Source organism: Botrytis deweyae, assembly GCF_014898535.1.
Source record: "Botrytis deweyae strain B1 chromosome Unknown BDEW_039, whole genome shotgun sequence".
NCBI lineage: Eukaryota > Fungi > Ascomycota > Leotiomycetes > Helotiales > Sclerotiniaceae > Botrytis > Botrytis deweyae.
The window spans coordinates 267,970-290,298 of record NW_024066246.1 but is presented as its reverse complement, the minus strand read 5'-3'; the positions used below and the strand labels follow the sequence as shown (position 1 = coordinate 290,298).

Genomic DNA, 22,329 nt, shown 5'->3' with positions numbered 1-22,329 from the left:
CGTATATTGTGGAAAACATTCAAATGTGGTCTACATCTGAGTGATTTGTTGAGGAGTGCATTCGAGATGGGTGAATTCCCAAGGCTTTGTCGGATCATTCTGCTAGTAAAGGAATGAAGCAAGGACTGGACTAGTATGTAGAATCTAGAAGCATAGGGTGGCCATGAGACGGTGGTGATTTTGATGGTTATGGTAATAGTTATGGTAATGATTGTAGGTGATCCTAATGAAATGTTTGAATCTGGGTTTGGTTTCCATTAGTTTGTTTGTCTTTAAGGTAAATGTTGATCTTGATATTTCAAAACGCTCGAGCCATCTGTAGGGCTGAACTTTTAGCTAAGAAATACAGCTTATCAAACTACTTACACCCAATTTCATAATTAGCTTCCAAAACGTGACTTTTCTGTGCTTCGTTAAAAATACCTCAATGTTATATTTCGATATTTCAATCTATGACAACTTTATCAATCTGGCTTTGATTTGAATAAGTATAGCATCATATAATAGAGAATGATTAACTCTATCATTTGTTTAAATTTCGTTTGATTCTAAATCATCTTGATTGAGATTGAAATTTCAGGGTAAAAATCTAAAAACTGAATGGAAGCTAGTTATGATCAACCTATTTCGCCTACTAAAACCTTTGAAATATTATATTATTTTAAACCATCTACCAATCAATCAATATAAGTTTGAATCGCTTCAAATTTTGAATAATAATTGAATCAATTAATCGCTTTCATTTGGTGTAGAGATTTTTGATTTTGAAACTATATTAATAAAGTTAGGATTTTATTATTGATCGTTTTCATTAAAAAGGTTGTGAGACCATAAAATCACGTTTTGGAAGCTAGTTATGAAATTGAGTGTATTAAACCATAATGAACAAGCATGCACATCGTATATGATATACCTATGCATTTTCATTTTGGTAGATACATTAATTTGTCTTGAGTTGTCTTATACTCTCTATCAAAGTTTCAAAAAAAAACTATTGAGCCAATGTCCAGGGTGTAGACACCTCCCCATCTAATGTAATAAGATTTCGAGCTATGAGGAGAGTGTGTGTCTTATTGCGTCTAGATTCTAGATCATATTACCATGTCTAATTAAATGCAATTTTTTTCTCCATTGAAACTAAACTATTCAAGTATCTTCTAACCATCCCTCCCCCTGCCTTCTTCCTGTATAAAAGAAACCTTTCCCAGAGCAGTTGCTAGTGAGCCACTTAAACTTAAGAAACTTTATTAGACAACCGGTACTCAAACTGACCCAATTCACCACCAGGGGTGTGTGTGCCGATGCCCTGGCCATATAGTTTAATTTAATGTAACAAGCTTGGATTTAATCCACTACTCCAGCCTCCATAAGACTTACCCGAGTGCATCTATTACATGGCTCATCTTATCCTCATCTGTAAGAAAGATAGATCAGCTTACTCCTAGGAAACTTAGCTCCTGGGTACCGCATTTTTTGCAACTTTTAACTATGAACTCACAATTTAGTGTGCTGATAGCTTCAATCAACTCTACCACATCGATACTACATTTTCGAACACAACCATAATTGATTTAACACCCTAACTGATCAAAGTGTTCTATAATATGTCCATCAATGGTTAGTATAAGATCTAGCGCGACAAGTGAATGAGAATTTGGTGATGACATGGTTTGGGATTAAGATTGCCATGAAGAGCGACATGGACATGATGGCGGTCATAGAAAGAGGAGAGTAGGTCCCTCCTTACGTTGCTTCTCTGCCCACAATGTGTTCTTTCTAATTCTTTGAGAGATACCAAACTTACTCACAACAACTCTCGGATATTGAATGACAAAACTTATCAACCTCAAGTACTGAGGTGAAACCATCTCAATATCGACGTCCCTGCAACAGAACAACAGTCATCTAGAATGTGCTGAAGCAGATCCCTTCACCAATAAGACTTGCGACGATTCAAGATAATTGGCACCTGGATGGGATATTACTTCTAGGTCTCATTTATTGCCAGCTTAGGATTGAATGTTATCTCCTATGAAGGTGCACACTGGTTGAGGACGAATTTCTCTGCAATCTTAGTCACAATCTTTTTCAGTTCCACTGCTAGATTTGACTCTCCTGTCTTCCCACTCTCAATCAATATCATAGAGATGTGGGTCATCTTTAAGGTCTTTCTTGTATTAGACCCTTTTTCATTTCTTATTGTATGCTACGTCTCAGTTTGTGCTAATCAGTCACAATCTCATCGTTAGGAATTTCTTCAAGAGCGGTGGACGTCTGTTTTGAGTCATCTTCTGGGTGTCTATAATGTTTGAGGTATCAGGTATAGTCTAGTATATTCAAGTCGAGAAGTAAATCGATCTTTCCCTTTGAGAATATGTTATTATCCGATCCCTAAGTTGATGGAGTACATAATGAATGAATGTTTAGAGGTACTAACAGTACAGTACAGCAGCTGAAGAATAGGACTTATCATTCCCGTCCATGAACACACAAATACATAAGATTACTCACCTTCACTTGTGATTCATATCCATACCTATCTAATGGTGTTTCTGGACATGAATGGAACTATGATCCAAACGGTCTTTGACCCTTTGATGTGCATCTCTTTTATAAGACGTGTTACTCTTTGTAGACTAAATAGTACATTGGAGGAGGGATGCAGAATGTGGCAAATGTTTCCCACACTGTAAGTCTGAGATATTGAGTTATCCAGTCCCAACACTGGTACGTGGTTGCTCGTGAGACAAACTGTTATCTTTGACGCTATAACAACAACAATGCCGCAACGATGGTAGGAGCAGTTTGAGCATTGGGGATGATTGAAGATGGCGATGTTTGATGGCTTCCCTAGAGTCTCAGATCAGCAGAGCTAATTTATCTCACAATGTTTTATTCATTCCAAGGTGGAGTCAATGAAGTCCGAAGAAGCCCCTGACAAGATCAAAAGTCAATTTTCACAGCTTACAAGATTATGCCCTGTTGAATGGATCCTTACTTTTCTATAATAGCATAAATGATCTAGACACAGCGCATTACATCCGAAGAAACACAGTTGATTGATTAAGATGATTCACATATTAATTATATACTAAATAAGAGAAAGACACCATCGACTCGATAAATTATCAGCATTCATTCATTCATTGACCACCGGACCACAATCCTAAAGCAGTCTGCATATTTCTAAGGAATTTGATTGTAATTAAGCCAAGTTGGCGACAGCAGCGGCAACGAGGATGCTGACACCACCGATGAGGAAACCGCTGGCTGAATTGATTTGCTGGATTGCACCACTGGTAGAGGTAGCCTTCATAGAAATTAGCAATCCCTCAATCTATTAACAAAACAAAAGAACACATACCGAAGCAGAAGATCCAGTGTCAGTGCTGCTGGAAGCTGATCCGGAGCTAGTAGTCGACTCAGAGCTAAAAGCTGCGGCAGTTGTTGTTGCAAAGTTGCTGGAAACAGTTGCAGTAGCGCCGCTGGCGGTTGTAGTGACGTTTTGGGCGAGCATGGCGGTGGCAACGTCGGCTTGAGTTCCGGTCAATGGCACAGTGGAAGATCCACACTCCACAGCAGCAACAGTCAAATATGGACCATAGTATTGCCAGATGTCCTCGTTATCCTCGCCGGAGCATTGGAGACAGGCAGCGTAGTCAGTGGAGAAGATTGTGGTGTTGCAGAAGCCATCGATTTCAGATTCGAGGATGGCCTCACCTATGAAGGATGTTAGTATCGATCTTGAGAAGTTTATTTAGCTGTGTGTCTGAAGAGGAGACCTGATGGGAAAGCAAATATACCGCAATTGTCGTGGCAGTTGTAGGAATTGGTACCGACGGCGTTGTCCTCATCTTGACGCTTGACGATCAAAGCTTCTGGTAAAGTAGCAAGGACTGTTGGAGCGAGAAGTCCGGCAAGAGTCGCGACCTTGATAATTGATGTGATGAAAATCATGATGCTGATTGAGGTGATGATTTGTCTTAAGTTGACGACTTGGGTGGTATGATTGAGCTGTCTAAGATAATGAATAGATGCATACTTGATCGGCGACGTGCCTTCATATATAAGAAAGAAATGAAGGGCCAAAGTTTACGGTCCCGAAGATTGAGACGCGGTCTACTTGAATCTCCACTTTGACTCACGACATTGAAATGCCAAGGAGATTCGGCGACATTCCGAAAAAACTCCAATATGGGTCGATGAGGTCGATGGACTATTGAAATACAAGCAAGATACATTGTGCCGTGTCCCTGCATGTGGACGTGGTCCGATGATTCAAAAAACGTCGCACTTGACCTAACGTTTGTGAAAGAAAAGAGCGAGACGGGGAACTCTAGTCTAGGCTATTCCTATGGACGGAGATCGATTAGATTAGATAAGATCGAATCAGATTAGATGAGGAGGAGAAATTTTCTGGGGTGGCTTCAGAGTACCACAAAAGATTGAGACTGACTTCAAGTTAGATGCCCCGTTTATGCCAATAATTGCCTGACCGGAGAGTTCTTTGGAAAGAAGCCAAATACGTAGTGGACGGGAAAATTCTTGATCCAAGTGAAATGATTCCTGTTGGTCCGAAGAACAAATCAAAAATGTTAGCTTGACGCCAATACCATTTTGCGCTGCCATAACATCAGATTTTCATCTGATAAGTTTGCACAAATTTATTGGCTGATATCTACTCCACCCTCTCCATTTTCCAGTACCTCGTAGTTACATCTGATTAGATGGAAATTTCGGATCAGATAAGATGTAAAATTTCGCGAAAAAGTGGGACGTGCATGAATATTTTACCAAATCACATATCAGAGTGGAGAAGAAGACCAGCCTACTCTGCTATGTGAACCTTGCTGCCACATTCCAATAGCTTCTTTTACTTGTAGAGCTTATTTTCCAAGTCTGATATGGCCCGTCAAATCTTGTGAATATATCCGACTCCGACTGGTCTCACTTGGCAGCGTTGTATGCTTGTGACTCTGTTTTGTGCTATGGTTCAAACGCACACTTTCACAGGCGTACTTTCGCATGGAATTGAGGCCAAGAGCTTTCATGATTGGTACCTTGCTACGTTTCGTAATGGATAGAAATCATTACTCAGAGCAAGGCGATTGAATGTTTTCATTCTTGATTTTCAAGCTCTATGACTTTCGGGTTCGGACCCGAAATAGTTTTTGGTTTGGATGCGTGCATATATGACCTAGTTCTCTCTTGTCTTCATGATTGTCGACCACTATCCTTCAACTGAAAGAATCTAAGACACTTTGTTTCAAAATGCTCTTCAAATATCTTCCTGTTTTGGCTTCATTTCTCATTCTCAACCTCGATCGTGTATCCGGGGAAGCAGAAACGGCGAACGGTCCAGTTGAGTTCGTGTGGCCAGAGCAACGTACTTGGTATGCTGCGTGGCAAAATAACAGTCCCTGTGGAAGAAATGATGGAACGGTTGGGAACCGCACAGATTTTCCTTTGGGTACGATCCTCTTGAAAGTTGTAACATAGTCACGGCTAATATACTTCAAACATACAGACTCAGGGAAAGTTGCACTTGTGGCATCCGGAGAAACCTGGGATGTCGTTGTTCGCATAGCATATATGGACAGTAAGACATAGCTGACGCATCTTTTCTTACCAAGACTAAATGTATCTCAGAGCCAACCACTCAATCGGATTTTACTACCCAGATTTTACATACAGTCTCCGAACTTGAGGCCGGACATCAGTGTTACACCACACCAGACTCTCCATCCGATATTGAAGCTGGTACAAACGCGACAATCCAGCTTGAATATACCTCAACATACGATGGGAGTGGGAACGAAACATTTTATGCTTGTGCAGATATTGTAAGAACCCCGATTGCAAAAAACTGAACACATCGCTACAGGAGACTGATCAGGTTATACATTTAGACTTTCATAAAAGAGAGTGATTTTACTACAAGCGTCTCCTGTTTCAACGCTACTGTCACTGGTCCCTCTACCGAGGGCATTGCGAGCTCTGTCGCAACATCAGCTGCAACTTCTACAGCGACAGCTTCGTCGTCTACTACCTCAGACTCGTCATCGTCGGGTTCTAGTGGGCTGTCTAAATCAGCTGTTGCTGGTGTTGCAGTCGGTTGTATTGCGGGTGGTCTAGCTTTGGTTGGACTTGCTGTATTCTTGTTGATAAAGAAATGCTCGTATAACCCTCGATTCAGAGGAAGAGAAAGTGTCGAAAGCGTTAGATTGAGTACGATTGATGATAAGATCACACTGCAGAAGAGCTCGGTATAGAAGCTGGGCGGGGGATATAAAATTCCATCTAGGGGCATAGATATTGTATTGGTTGGAGATGATTACCGTGCTTTTGATTGGGGAAGCATTCATAACGATAAATGGGCAGGAATGGTGGATGTCATAATGAAAGTTAGAAAGAATATGTGATCATGAGGAATGAATGATGATAATACAAATATTAAGATACCAGATGGATAAGTGCAATACGTCGATATATTATGTATCGCTCTATGACTTGGATAGAAAACGAAAGTAATAGGGTGTTACGCTTTCTCTCCTTTTTCTAGCTAATTGCTGTGCGATATTGATGGGGCAATGCATAAAAGTTATGTTAAGCTAGTTGGCGCTTACTCGCTATCACTCTAGAGCTTCAAAACCACTACATTTATTTATTTTGAATATTAGAAAGCTTCAAAATGGCCAAAGTTTATTCTAGTGGCGTTGCAAGGGTAACAGGGGGGGTGTGATGAGTGGCATACAATGATTGAATGAACCCCTTATCCCCTAGACCGCCTCGAGACCGCCAACTCAGGACTCCTTTGTGGTCCGTGCACTGAGTAAGAACATCAATAACCTCATAAATAGTATTAAAAATAAAAATACTTATATTTAGAATTAAAGATTCAAATTTCTTAAATAAATCATAATAAATATATGAAGTTTATTTCTATATGTTTTTAATTAAAAAAAATTGATTGAAAACTTTTATAAATATTATTATATTTTGTTTCTCAAAAGAAGAGAACTTTAGATGTGATTTATAAATAATTTATAATAATAATAAGATATCAAATCAAAAATTCAATATTTATTCAAAAGTTGAAGATATATATAAGATTATATAGAAATATAACGAATATACTATTTATTTTTATTACAATCATAACTAGTTGATATTTATTATAAAAAAACGTTTCAAAATAATAAGATCTCTTTAAATCCTGAGGATTTGATTGGTCAGTATGACCCTGTATACGCGAGGAGTCCTGAGTTGGCGGTCTAGGGGATAGAATGAGCGTATTCTGAATAGCTTCAATTCCGTATATTAGTCAGCATTTAGAGTTTCAAGAAAAGCATTCGTTCCACATTCATTGAATCGCTTGCATTCATAGGTTTTTTGCATTCGTTACAGCATTTAATCGACTGCTTGGTAGCTTTTTTTTAAATCAAATAAAAGCATTTAATTGTATTGAAGCACGTGAATAAATCATATACTAACCCCTCATCGCCGTACAAAGTACGTATATAGGGTAGAACATATATATAGTATAGTAATACCCTCCTTGTACAAAGAGGGCAGATAATATAATACTATATCATTCTAACCCTATTTATACCTTTCTAAGTCTATTCAACAAATTAGCTATATAGCGGTTCTATATTTATTACACTATAAACATAAAAAGCCCCTATTTCCTTCTAGGTACTCAAACTATCTAAAAGGAAATGAGGGGTTTTTATATTTATAATATAATAAATATAAAACCAGTATATAGCTAATTAAATACTCTTATCTAATTCAAAAAAAAGCTATTAAGTAATAGATTAAATATTATAATTATCACGGAGGTAATAGCTAGGTCTAATAATTACTTTAATTAGGAGGTAGGTATATAGAGTAATAATAAACTAGATTGATTTGAGGTATAATTATAAAGATTACACCTTGTTTATATACCCTGATCGGGCAAGGTACTCGCCTAATTAGATATATAGGGCATACAAATGAAATAGATAATATAGTTTTTGATAATTATAGGAATAAATACTCCAAAGGAGTATCGGGATTAGTACTATAAGATTACATCATATAGCAAATTCCGTGTTAGAATCAGTACAAGGTAACGACTAGTATAATATAGATGTAGAACTAGAATAAGACTTTTTATTAATTCCTTCGAAATCTCTTTCCTGAAGCTATATATATATAAAAACTCTTCGCTTTTGGATTAATAGTCGGCCTGATATTGATCCTATATCAATATCTATAACAGAGCCCTTCTCTCTTAGACTTTCATTTTTGAAAACTTTAAAACTATTCGATAGCTAATTACTACTGTATCAACCTCTTTTTTAAGCCTTATTAACTTCTACAATAATAAATTAATATTACAATATCTATATCCTTATTTTATAAAGTTCAATTTTTTTATAACTCTTAAAAGGAATTATACTGTAATACAAAAATGCTAAGAATTAATTTAATCTATAAAATCCAATCCATATTTGAATTTTAAAAACCTTAAAATTCTAAAAACCTTGAAAATTTCGAAAATTCGAAAGGAAAAATCGATTTGTTTTTGGTAAGATAATGGTTTGTATTTGAAAGGGTTGTATTCGATATTTGTATTCGATATTTGTATTCGATAGGGTTTTGCTTTTCCCTTTTTCGGCTTTTGTTTTCAAAAATATATAAAATTAGAATTCAATAGCAGTTTGCTGGTGAATAGTATTCCAAATTCTGAAAATCCTGAAAATGATAGAATCCTGTGAGCTAGTTGAGTTAATACTTTTTTAAAATCTGAAAATCTTAAAATTTTTGAAAAATTCGAAAAATTCGAAAAGGAAATCGATTTGTTTTTGATAGGGTAATGGTTTGTATTTGATAATAAGGTAATGATTTATATTTGATAGGGTTTTGCCTTTTTTTTTTTTGGTTTTTATTCTTGAAAATATAATATATAAAATTAGAATTTGATAGCAATTTGTTGACGAATAATACTTCAAATTCTGAAAATGATAGAACTTTATAAATTAATTGGGCTAATATTTTCAAAATCTAAAAATCCTGAAAAGTAATAGAACTTTATAAGTTAGTTGGACTAATATTCTCAAAATCTGAAAATCCTGAAGAATGATAGAATTTTATAAGCTAGTCAGATCAATACTCTCAAAATCTAAAAATCCTGAAATTTTTTAAAAATAATAGAGTTTCGCTAGCTTTCTAACAAATTTTCGAAATTATATAAAATCTATAAAATTAGAAATAAATAGCATTTTTGATGTTATATAATATTCAAAATCCTAAAAATAATAAAAATCCGAAACGTTTGAAAGAGGCCTGATATCCTGAAAATCTTAGAAAAGTTTGAAAATCCTGAAAATAGTAGAGTTTTACAAATTTCCTACTAGTTCCTTGAAACCTAAGAGGAATCCTGAAGATCCCGAAAATCCTGAAAAAAGTCTGAAATCCTGAAAGAGACTTGAAGATCCGGGGAATCCGGAAAAAACCTGAAAATCCTGAAAATAGTGGAACTTTATAAGCTTCCTGCTAATTCCTTGAAATCTAAAAGAATTTTAAATTTATTAGTTTTATTAATTTATATTAAACTTTTAAAAATCTAAAAAATCTGAAAATAATAAAGCTTTTTGAACCTTTAAAATCTAAAAGATATCAAAAATACTATCTTTATATTTACCTTTTCAGAGTAAACAATTCTAGCAAAAACTATTTTATTTCAAGCTAATATATAAACTATTTGATATGATTTCAATTGTTTACAATTGATTTTAATCAATAATCTTGATTAATTACAGAATAATTAGCTAAGCTCTTCTCTAATGTTATATAAAGACTCTGTTTTTCTTGATAGAAATCTAAATAACTAACTAGACCTTTTTCTTTTATAAAATACTATATCAAAAACCCTGTCTTTTTGGGATAGGAATTTTATAAAACTAATTTCTATTAATGAATTGATTATAAAATGATTAGCTAAACTCTTTCCTAATATTATACAAAGATCCTATCTTTAACAAGAATCTTATAAATAATAAAGCTTTAATAGCTTTCTATTGAATTCTTAGAATTTAAAGGAAATCAGAAAAATCCTGAAAACCCTAAAAGTTCTAAATTATTTTAAAAGATATTTAAAACAATTATTGCCTTTAATAATATAACAATATAAAATGAATACACTACTAATATCTTACAGGCATAATATGGAATAAAGTTTGTAATCGTTTTACAAAAGAGATTTTCTTTTCCTTTTATTCAATTATTTATTTTGAAAAGATATCAATATTATATCGCAATAATACTCTGTAGACCTTTTGAAGAATTTGTATTATAAAGATATTTTTTTTTTAGTTTTTTTTCAATTCGATTTTAATAAAATAGAAATTATAATAATGAATAATATCAATTATATACTGATAATATATTATAAATATATTATAGGCATATCATAACCTAATTGAAATCTGAAGCTTTCGAAACTTTAAAGCTATTTCCAAAAACTAGTTGATAGCTTGCTCTAAAAGGGTTAAATAAAAAGAATTATTAGAATCAATATAAAGTGACGATTAGTATAATATAAATATAGGATTAGAATAAGACTTTTCATTAATTCCTTCGAAACCTCTTTCCTGAAGCTATATATATATGAAAACTCTTCGCTTCCGGACTAATAGTCGGCCCGATATCGATCCTATATCGATGTTCGTAACATTCCGTAATAATATTAAATATAAAAAATCTATAGATATAATGAATTTTATAAATATAGAATAGATATAATTCTTGAAATTCTAAATAATAACTAACATCTAAGTTTGAAGCTATTCAGAATAAAGTATAGGGAGTTTAATCGATTATTTATTACGTATCAATTATTATACCCCCCCTATAGTCCTTACAGCACTACCTACTAAAGTGAACTTTAGTTAATTCGAATTATTCTATATTCAAATTAAATAAATATATTAATCCTAAAGCTCTAAAACAATAACAAATAAGCGTTAGCTAGTTTAATATAATTTTTATATATTATCCTATTAATATCGCGTAGTAATTAACTAGAAGGAGAAGAAGGAAGTATATAAGAAACTTAAATATAACTTTAAAATTTTTAAATTCAAGGTATATTGAATTAATTCTTGTAAACTATTATATTCTTTAATTATTTTTTATTTATTTTAGTATTTTTATTTAATTTAAATTCTTTTATACTAATTGAATCAACTTAAACTGAATTGGATTTATATTTATTGTAAGAGTTCTGGAACCTACTTACCGCACCCCTGTAACAAATATGATAAAATACCCGCAAAAACGAGGTTTTTCTATATAAATATTATATTGAATATTCTATTTAAATCTTTATATTTTCTTTTCAAAAAAACTTACAAATGATGAATAATTATAATTAAAATATAAAAAATTATTCGGAATATTTTTTACTATTTTTGTTGAATAATTATATAGTATTGAAATCGATTTTTTTCAAAAATTCTAACATGTAACGTTTTTCCCATACAAAATAAGCGAATTTTTATAAAAATCTTGAATTTTCAACTTTAATTCCTTCAAATCCTATTTAAAAAATTAGAAAAAAATATTCTATTCATTTTTTTATATGATTTGATTAATTAAATATTATTTCCTAAAAGAATCTCTAATTTCATCTTTTATTTTAATAAATAAACTAGGGTATAAAAAACTGAATAATCCTATGTTTTAGCCGGAAAAGCGTTATATGTACGGTGAGCAGGGGCTAGAACTCTTATATTTAATTTAAAAGTTATATCTATTATAGGCTAGATTTTATATTATAGATAGTATTATAATTATTATATATATCTCTCATTTTCTATACAGTAGGTACCTATTCTTATTATCTTAATATATATTATATATTATATATTACTTACTATATATTACTTACTACTTACTACTTACTACTTACTACTTACTACTTACTACTTACTACTTACTACTTACTACTTACTACTTACTACTTACTACTTATCATTTATTATTTAAACCCAAACCTAAATATAAAACAAAGGAACTCACTCCCTCATTTATACTTTATCCAAACCATCTCCAAACCATTAAGAAAACTAGAAAAAGATATAAAATAAAATAAAATAATATAATACAATACAATATCTCTAGATACCTATTACCCTAAATACAAAGTAAGAAATGTCATTTATTCCTCGCCTAAATCCGCCATTCCAAAATACTAACGCAACGCATATTGATAAGATAGATAGATAGATGATCCCCCAAATTGCAAAACCCCAGCATGCATGCATGTATCCCCCCACGCAAGCGAATTCCCAGGAAAATAAAAAAACTCCTTGTCCAGCTTAAAAAGAACCCAGTGAACCCAAATTCAAACTCAAGTTGGTATCAAATCAAAAAGGACATTCCCCACCCCACCGGACTGTTTGGTCCAAATAGCTTATTTCTCTTCAATCCTCAAGAGTAAAATTCCTCCATGAGCCTCTGATAACTTTGAGAATCCTCTCCAGATTCATCTTGATGATAGCCGCCAAAGTATCTATGAGCTCATTCGCGTTGTATCCACCATATTTAATATATGATGATCGAACCGCGTTGTGAATAGCTCTCGTTTCAACCATCAGGTAATCCATTGCTTCCCCTCAAATTCCCTCATCACCCCATTCAAAATGTTCATGCCAAACTGAGAAAGACACCATTCATAGCAGCTTTGTCCCACTTGACATACTTGCCCTTCCCTTTGTCAATTTCATAATACTTGTCATAAAATCGATCATATAATGGTTTTATCAAGCTTGAAATCTGTCGTGCCAAGAGTTCTCTGACTTCTTTCTCCATCATCAATGACTTATGTTTCTGTATTAAATCATCAAAAGATTGATTAAACATCTTGAATTTCTCCTTGATTTGATCTTTCTCTTTGGAACCCAGAGCTTTAACAACTGCTGCGCTATCGATACCAGTATTACCGGAGCCAGATTGTGGACGTACATTACCACGGTTTGTGTATTGAACGTCCAGTAGATAACCAGATGGCTCACGCCATGCAGCTGAGTAAAGACTTGTGCCCGATTTGATCCATCTTTCCACCTCTCCCATTTTTGGTGCTAGTAATCCATTCAATTCACTCGTTTCAATCATGCGCTTCACAACTGTCGCATTATTTGCAATGAAAATTCCTAAAGCAGGCTTGCCACCCTTGAGTAATGCTTTCGCTTTTTGATCCAAACTCGAAAGAAGAGCTTCGATTGTGTCAATGCAGTAATGTGCGAAAATTTGTTTTCCATCTGCATTAACATCGAAAGATTTAAGACTGGGGATTTGGTCGGTTGAACCTTGAGGAGTGGCACTAGATTTCCAACCACCGTCACCGATGGAGATCATAATACTTGAAACTGGTCGAAGAAATTCAACCATAGTCTGTAATCGCATCATGGTTTCGGTAGTCATTGGAACCGTGGCGGCATCAGGAGGTAGCGTCTGCAGGAGGTTAATTTTTCGTCGAGTATCATCCAGGAGTTCGGCCAATGAGCCTTTGGCGGTTTCTCTTATTGGTTTGAGAGCTGATGCGAAGGAAGGTTTCAACTCTCCTGTCCTACTTTCCAGATTTGAAGAGAGATTTGAAATAATTTCAACAATCTCATAAGCAAGGTAACAGTCCGTTGTTATATTTGACTTGATGTGGTTGTTTAATTCTCGAAGGGTTCGTGATAATTCCGCAATGGCTCCTTGACAAGTCAAATTGAAAACTTTTCCCCATTCGTCGCGAGTAAAAAGAGCGCATATATTATCGTATTCGGCCAAGAATGCGCCTTCCATACCCATCGCATATGTTCCAATTCCATTAGTTCCTTGTCGATACATAGCATCCGGTGTCTTCTTCTTTGCGGTATTCATCGATGCTGACGCGAGATTTTGTAACGTGGTTTTCAAAAAAGGTCCCCGAACACTTGCATATGATTGCATAACCGGCGATTCCGTAACAAACCCAGATTGTCTAACAACTGAACCAATATAATTTGTAATAAGACCCAACCTTGTAGTTTTATCTTGCGACAATAGAGGAAATGGTTGATTCTTGGTGATATAGTGTAAAGGCTCGAGTGGCTGAGAATCTTCTTGGAGAAGCCCTTGAAAGTATGATTCCAATTGTGTATTTCCCGACTTTGATAATTTGCTAAGCTCAACCATAGCTTGTTGATTTGATCGTAGATTCGTTCGTTTCATATCGGCGAGAGCTTTATTGACGCGCTTAACAGAACTGAGGAAAACCGCCAATCCGACCGCTTCGGGGCTATGATTTGTTAGTGACGTCTGCAGTTGGCTAATAGTTATGCGACATACCCTTTCCTAATGATATCCTCTTCATTGCTTTTGATATCTGATGGTTGTCGTATTCTGTCGATTGCCGCGATAACTCCATCGATATCTGCGCATATGTATGAGAATGAGTTGAGAGGTTTGCGCGATCAAAAACTTACTCTGGCCTAGAATTTGAAGCTTTTGAGTGTTACCATAAATTGGCCCAATAGCTTCTTGCACCCCCTTTCCGGTCGCATCTAATCTCCCTAAACTTGCTTGAATTTTCTTTGTCAATTGACTCGTCTTTTCCAATCGACTTTTCAATACATCGACTTCAGCTCTTGCTTCCTCGTCGGCAGCTTGTCGTCCTCCCAAGCCCACAGCCATATTTGAAGATGTGAGTGACCAAGCTCTTCTACCAACGGGTACGGAGTACATATTGTCATTTGTGGGGGTTAGACGCTAGACTTAATGCGATAAAATAAGGCGGTGGAATGTGGCAGGATTGTGTGTGGAGATTGTGAGCGAGCTTGAAGAACATTAATATGTACCTGGTACCTGCAGGTTGGATCAAGTTTGAATGAGAGAGAGGTAGGAGGTACTTGTTATTATGATAATGTATGTGGATGATATTGTAGATTGATGAAGGAGTCAAAGGAAGAGGAGGAGAAGAAGGAGAAGGAGAATGACAAGAACAAGAAGAAAGAGGAGGAGCAGAAGGACACGAAGGAAAGAAGTAGTAACAGGGAGAACCAAGAAAGTATATCTTCATTTCCGAGACCAGTGAATATTCCGATCTATTAATGGCAGTAGCACACATATCAAGATTGGAAGGAACCATAACTACCTATCTGGGCATCTATCTACAAAGCTATTGAAAAATGGCAATCTCTTCATCTCATGATCCCCATCCCCATCCCCATCCCATCCCATCCCATCCCCATGATACCTTTTCTTTTCTCAGTAGGACCCACGCAATATTACCTGGGTATTGGATGTACCAGTATTTGTTTGGCTTGATGGATCTGGTATTACTTTTTATTCATTGTGTCGGTAGGTAGGTAGGTATACCTGGTACAAGATATGAAAGGACTTTGAATTATCATCTCTCTCCCTCTCACCAAGAACATGTCGTCGTGGATATGATATTATATCTTCATTCTCCGTCCCGAGTACATACATGGATGGATGTATCAATTCCCATCCTTTTCTCCCTTTGTAGCAATACCTACCTTCACCTGGGCATCACAAGCAAATTTCCATGTGTGGCGTACGTCATTGATAACAACCGCCACAGCCACACATCCCACATATCCATCCCATCCCACCCATCTCCAAATATTTCCAAGGCAGATGAGATTTCTTATATCAACTTTTGGATTCTAGAATCTAGAATAACCCATACTCGCATATCATATCACATCACATCATATCATTTCATCCCATTTCATTCTTTCTTCCTCCTTTCACTCCCCGCCCGGACTTTTCGCTCCACTACAAGAACATAGAACATGGTTCTTATACCGAAACCCATGCTATTCGTTCGAATCGCGAGTCGCATTCGTTTCATTTCTTGTCGTCATGTTGACTGCAAATGTTTCTCGTCGTCTGTTGCGTCTTGAACAATCATATTCACACAATCCCATTTCATCATGTCGCTCTTTGAGTTCGACAACATTAATTCATAGAAATTGTACATTCCACCACAAAAGATCACAAACGAGAAATCTATTCGCTTCATCCAAGAAGAAATCACAACCCAAGATGTCTTCGTACGCTCAATATTCAAAGCCCTTGGTGGGGGTCACATCCACGATAATGGTTCTCGGTCTATTTTATATCCTATACCAAAATGATTATCTTGACGTACAACCTTTACCAGCTACACAACCACGCGCAAGGAGACCGCCAACAAAAGAAGAACAAGCTGAAGCACGCGCACACAAGGAAGCTTTGAAAAATGCCAAAGAATTTTCGGCGCTACCTTTTCAAGAAGATGCAGCAGCAGGAGATGGTTCGGCATGGGGAAGTTTTATTGGTACATTCAATAATTTCTCCATAATATCCGACGAACAATGGAGAACTGTTTCGGAGACTTTTGCAGGATATTCCGATTATATCATGCCGGATTGGGCCAAAGTTCTACCGGGATACATTGACAAATTGAGAAGGGAATTGAATATGGCACCAGGCTCGTTGGCAGATGATATATGGAAAGAAGCTCAAGATCCGGACATCAATCCTGAAATCAACTATTCTGCATCCGTACGAGTATCCAACGATCTTTGTGATGAGGAAAAGGCATTTTTAGACAAAAGAAAGTTCATGACGAAAACCGCCCTGGCAAAATACTTGGGTCTGCCGGAAGAATCTATTCATCCGGATGATGTTCCACGTATTGCTATGGTGGGATCTGGAGGTGGTTTACGAGCTTTGGTAGCTGGCACAGGTTCAATGTTAGCAGCTGACGAGGATGGTTTGTTTGATTGTATCACTTATACAGCAGGCGTCAGTGGTAGTTGTTGGCTGCAGTCTCTTTTCAACTCATCTCTTGGTGAAAGACGTCTTGATAGATTGGTTGAGCATTTAAAAGCACGAATTGGAATTCATATCGCTTCTCCTGTCGATGCATTAACCGCCCTTAACTCTGCGCCCACCAACAAGTTCCTTTTGGGTGGATTTGTCGAAAAGCTGAAAGGAGATCGTAATGCAGAATTTGGTTTAGTCGATATATATGGCTTACTACTAGCGGCGAGATTACTCGTACCAAAAGGTGAACTTGGTGTGGACAATCGAGATTTAAAGATATCGAACCAACGAGATTATATCGATAATGGTGAAAATCCGATGCCCATATATACAGCAGTACGTCACGAGATACCTATAATAGAGGATCTCAGCGAACAAGAAAAGCAAACAGAAATTCCTTCTGAAGCTACAAAGGAGAAAGCTGTGAGAGAAGCTTGGTTTGAATGGTTTGAAATAACTCCGTATGAAATGTTTTGTGAAGAGTTTGGAGCAGGAATTCCAACTTGGGCACTAGGTCGGAAATTCGAGGGCGGACAAGACATTCCTCATGAAGAGACTGGATTGCGAATACCCGAGCTACGACTGCCACTTCTTCTTGGGATTTTTGGAAGTGCTTTTTGCGCTACTTTAAGTCACTATTATAGAGAAGTCCGACCTTTGGTTAAGGGATTGATGGGATTTGGTAGTATCGATGATATGATCGCAGGACGAAATGAGGATTTAAGTAAGGTTCATCCGATCGATCCAGCTAGTATCCCCAACTTTGCCTACGGAATGAAGGGACAGCTTCCGGAGACGGCTCCAGAAAGTATCTATCAAAGTACACATTTGAAACTCATGGATGCTGGAATGTCCAATAATTTACCTATCTACCCGCTACTTCGACCAGGAAGAGAAGTCGACGTGCTCATTGCTTTTGACGCAAGTGCAGATGTTAAAACAGATAATTGGCTATCAGTGGTTGATGGATATGCAAGACAGCGTGGCATTAAAGGCTGGCCGATTGGCGTTGGCTGGCCAAAATCAAGCGATTCAGCCGAGAAAACAGAACAACAATTAGATCAAGCTCAAGTCAGTACCGCAGCCGAAGCAGAAACCAAGTTGGAAAAAGCACAAGAGGAACAAGCGACGCATTTGGAAAGGGTCGTGTCAAGCGAAGAGAACCCAAGGAGTTTGGATGCGGAAGATAGTGGTGATTTAGGATATTGTACCGTGTGGGTGGGGACAACCGAAGAACGGGTCGAGGAGGAACCACCGTTATCTAAAGCGGTGAAGGAAGATTGGCAATTGATGACACCGGATGCTGGGATCGCCGTGGTTTATCTACCGTTTCTCGCGAATCCCAAGGTCGAGGGCGTGGATCCGGCAATTAGTGATTACATGAGTACGTGGAATTTTGTTTATACTCCGGATGCCATCGATCGTGTGGTGGAGTTGGCGAAGGCGAATTTCGCAGAGGGGAAGGAACAGATTCGACGGACGGTACGGGCGGTTTATGAGAGGAAGAAGAGAATTCGAGAGGAGAGGGAAAGGGAGGAGAGGGAAGAGAGGTTTAGGAGGAAAGTGCGATTGGGGATTGTGGGGAAAAAGGGGGAGGGGGATCATTTTCATTTGACGTGATTGAGTACCGGTAGTGTATTATTTAGTTTGGTGTATTATTTATTGTATTATCATTTTTTCACGTGTGGGAATGAAAAGTTGATTCTGATTTTGTATATCGGATTGATTAGATTTCAATTGGTTTGTGTATATATATATATGTATATATGTATAGCTTATATTTGTTTACCTATCTTGTAAATGATTACTTGTCTACCTTCCTATCCATCTATCCACCTACCTACCTACCACCAACCTACTTATTTATATACCTACTTATCGCTTTTTCTTCTTGGGATTTTGGGGGTTTGGGGGTTTTGGGGATTGGGGATTGGGGTTGGAGAGGATAGATGGATAGGGAGGTAGGGAGGTAGGGAGGTAGATGAGGTAGGGAGATGGATGAGGTAGGGAGATGGAGAGGTAGGGAGATGAAGTGAATAGGAGATAGAAAGAGAGATAGATGAGGTAGAGAGATAGATGAGGTAGAGAGATAGATGAGGTAGAGAGATAGATGAGGTAGAGAGATAGATAGGGAGATGGATGAGGTAAGGAGATGGAGAGATAGGGAGATGGATAGGGAGATGGATAGGGAGATGGATAGGGAGATGGATAGGGAGATGGATAGGGAGGTAGGGAGATAGGAGTAGAAGAAAGAAGTTTTTGGAGCGGGGAGAGCCGACGATGGAGAAAGTCGATGAGCGGTTGGGATGGGATGGGATAATATGATATTAAAGATGTGATGTTAGTTGTAGTTTATGATTGAATTGATCAGGTAATGGCTAAGAGGTGATATGAAGTATGATTGATATATGAATATGTGGATATATGAATAGTAAGAGGTGACGCGTATCTAATCATCTATTCCAGCGCTGTCTCTCTTATTCTTCTTTGCCCTATGTACTCTACTCTCTAATGTATTCTCTGCGGCTTGTTGTCTTGTCCTATGATCTTATCTCTCTCTCTACTGTATGGCCTATCTGTGTGGCCCTCTACAATATATATCTAATAGGTATAAAATAAGAAATAAAGCAGCAAAAAACAAAAACTAAAATATAAGAAGTTTCCACCCTCTAGCTAGGTGCTCACTCACACAAATACCTAGGTACTACGAGTACAGTATGCCCGAGATAAAAATTGATATCGGGAGTAGGGACTCGAAAGTGAAAATTGGAAATTGGAAATTGAAGGTTGGAAATTAGAGGTTGGCTTACTTGCTTACTTGCTTACTTGCTTGGTTTCCTGCTCGCTTGGAGACTTGGAGACGAGACTTGGAGCGGGATGGGAAGGAAGGACTGAGATGAAAGAAGAGAAGAGGAGAGAAAAGAAGGATAATGGGTAATGGGTAATGGAATGGGATGGGATAGGATAGGATGGGATGGGATAGGATGGGATGGGATGGGATAGGATAGGATAGGTAGTGAGGTGGATATCTAGATAGATAGTGGGGTGATGATGTGGTGGCGCGGCTTTATTTTGTTTTACGGAGGTATTTGGTATTTGTGAGGGGATGTGTGGTTGTATGATTATATGATTGTTTAGACGGATATGAGTGATGAATGGTAGTTTGTTTTTTGTATTTGTGTTTCAATGAAGAGAAAACGAGAGAGGGAAGAGGAGAGTAATAGTAATAGGGATAGGGATATATATAAAGTCTGAATTAATTGATTAATTACTATATTTCTATATTTTCTCTATGAAAAATCTAGAAGGAAATGAAATCTTAAATTTAGATTTATTTATATATTTATATTATATATAAATTTAGTTGTTTTGTAGATAATAGTTAGTTATATTAAAACTTATTATCTTATTATAATATTAGTAAGTATCTCCCTATCTAGATATATATCATGAAAGACTTGAATCGATTAATTTATAATTCGCAATACTTATATATAAGAATTCCGATACATTTCGTATGAATCTGAAAATCAAAGTGGGAGATCGATTAAGAAACCTTCATCTGTATATCTTGAAGTCTGTGAGTCCCGAGGTCGAGGTCTCCAGCTGTGTTCATTTTCAGACTATAAATGAGAGAGAGTGGCTGAGCAGAAGAACTCGTATTGTTTGTTCCTTGATTTACCTATCAATCCATACATAAAATACTTACTTAGATACCTACCTATGATGCATGCATAAATGAAATCTCTACCTACCTACCATAGCAATGCCACATCACCCCCCGTACATTTGTAGATATTCAGGGTTCCAGAATTCCCAGCAAACAAACGATAAGATCATCAGGGTTCTCCTCATCTATCATGCTGATCACAGAAGGGAAGGTCGAAGGATCGGATCTGAGGTGGTGGGAAAGGTTCTGCTTGGTTGGTTGGTTCCTGGCTAATACTTAGGTGAGTTTGATGATGGATGGATGGGTGGACGCGGGTCGGGTTAGAGTTTTTAGGGTCGCTGGTGATGTATGTAGGTAGGGTTTTGGGTTTGGTTCTTTTTTTTTTTTCCTTCTTGGGTGTGCGTGCTTTGGCTTGCTGATCGTGCCGTGTTTGGAATGAGGTGATGGAGAGGGGAATCTGAGCACGCGAGCTTTGGTTTGAGGTTTGGGTGGTTTGGATGGTTTGGATGGAGGATTTATTAGTAGGTAATTGTTGTTTGTACGAAGTACGAGTATACTTGGGTAGGTAAATAGATATATCTGATTTGACGATTTTAAGAAATCGAAATACCGGATTGGTAAGAAACGGAAAATTTACAGAGTAAAAAATTCTTCACATGTGTTCTTTACATACCATCCATCATCCATCTACTAGATGTACATACCGAATACGATATTCCCACGTACAATGCATGCATGTCGATTGAATTTTACATACGAACGGGACATCTGTACCAAGACCCTAGTTACTTCTTGCATGAAACGTGAGGATGGGAAGACGGTGAAGGATCGGATTCGTGGTCACTGGTTAGTCATTACGAGAAGAGGGCCAGCGAAGCTTGGGATGCTGGGAACGCCATCGGGACCTTTTGGATTAGCGGCCGTTCGGTGGATAGATTTTGGGAGGGCTCGGAGGCTTGGTAACTTGGTAGGGCATGGTGGAATGGGATGATGGTGGTACGAGGTTTTTGGGGTGGGGAGGGGAGGGGGGAAGAGGAGCTGAGGATATGCAGATGTGCAGATGTGCAGATTGATGTGTGGTTAGCTTGAGGTTAGTTGTATCGTATATTGAATTGAGTTTTATGGAATAGATGGGTAGATGGGTTGGATGGAATAGATGGGTTGGTTAAAATGGATGAATTGAATGTCAGATTGTCAGATTATAATTGGATGCCATTCGAACAACATGTAGGCAAGTTGACGAGATGTACGAAGAGATCGCGTGATAAGGCTTATGGAAAGACCGAAGAAGTATTCTATGTCGTGTAAGATTGGCGAGAATGAAGGGGGAAAAGGGAGAGAAGGGGTGGTGGTGGTATATGCTCTTTGATCTTCTACTCAATACTTAAGGAGTTATAAGAGTCAAGAGAGTCAAGAGAGGAGAGTCAAAATACTTTCTTCTCCCCATACCTGACTCAAATAATATTCACTGGATTATCGTATGGATCAGATGAAATACCTACTCCGTCAACATCTAATCGTCAAAGAAGAAAAATCAAATCAATGGCTTGTGCTTGGATTTGTCTCAGATTGAACCAAGAAAGCTCTAGGTAAGCCAGGTCAATCCACCCGAGCCACCTTTGCGTTTTCCGTCTCTCCTTCCACCTCGCATTTCTTTCCCATTTACCATTTACCATAATCATTATGATATCCATCTGTATCCGTCTATATCCATTCGTTTCCATGTATTATTTCCATAAATATGTCCATATATCCATATATAACCCATAATATTCATTTATACCCATATATCCATGTATCCA

General features: G+C 37.1%; 4 protein-coding genes across 5 annotated transcripts; 2 read left to right on the top strand and 2 right to left on the bottom strand.

Annotated features, from left to right (window-relative positions):
* Positions 1–3,205: 3,205 nt before the first annotated feature.
* Positions 3,206–3,957, bottom strand: EAE98_010728 (uncharacterized protein; the record flags this gene model as incomplete). Of its 2 annotated transcripts, none has more annotated exons than XM_038958349.1 (3): positions 3,206–3,310; positions 3,365–3,720; positions 3,783–3,957. In XM_038958349.1, 3 exons carry the CDS (start codon positions 3,955–3,957, stop codon positions 3,206–3,208), a joined length of 636 nt encoding a protein of 211 aa, XP_038805355.1. The 2 variants fall into 2 exon arrangements, with proteins under 2 accessions (XP_038805355.1, XP_038805356.1); XM_038958350.1 differs by having other exon boundaries at positions 3,804–3,957.
* A 1,314-nt stretch (positions 3,958–5,271) lies between these two features.
* On the top strand, positions 5,272–6,272 carry EAE98_010727 (uncharacterized protein; the record flags this gene model as incomplete). The annotated part of the gene is made up of 4 exons (XM_038958348.1): positions 5,272–5,470; positions 5,528–5,599; positions 5,650–5,843; positions 5,910–6,272. 4 exons carry the CDS (start codon positions 5,272–5,274, stop codon positions 6,270–6,272), a joined length of 828 nt encoding a protein of 275 aa, XP_038805354.1.
* Positions 6,273–12,699: 6,427 nt separating this feature from the next.
* On the bottom strand, positions 12,700–14,766 carry EAE98_010726 (uncharacterized protein; the record flags this gene model as incomplete). Its single annotated transcript, XM_038958347.1, has 3 exons — positions 12,700–14,320; positions 14,371–14,455; positions 14,508–14,766. 3 exons carry the CDS (start codon positions 14,764–14,766, stop codon positions 12,700–12,702), a joined length of 1,965 nt encoding a protein of 654 aa, XP_038805353.1.
* A 1,326-nt stretch (positions 14,767–16,092) lies between these two features.
* Positions 16,093–18,477, top strand: EAE98_010725 (uncharacterized protein; the record flags this gene model as incomplete). Its single annotated transcript, XM_038958346.1, has 1 exon — positions 16,093–18,477. The coding sequence occupies one exon, from the start codon at positions 16,093–16,095 to the stop codon at positions 18,475–18,477; it is 2,385 nt and encodes a 794-aa protein (XP_038805352.1).
* Between the last annotated feature and the right edge of the window lie 3,852 nt (positions 18,478–22,329).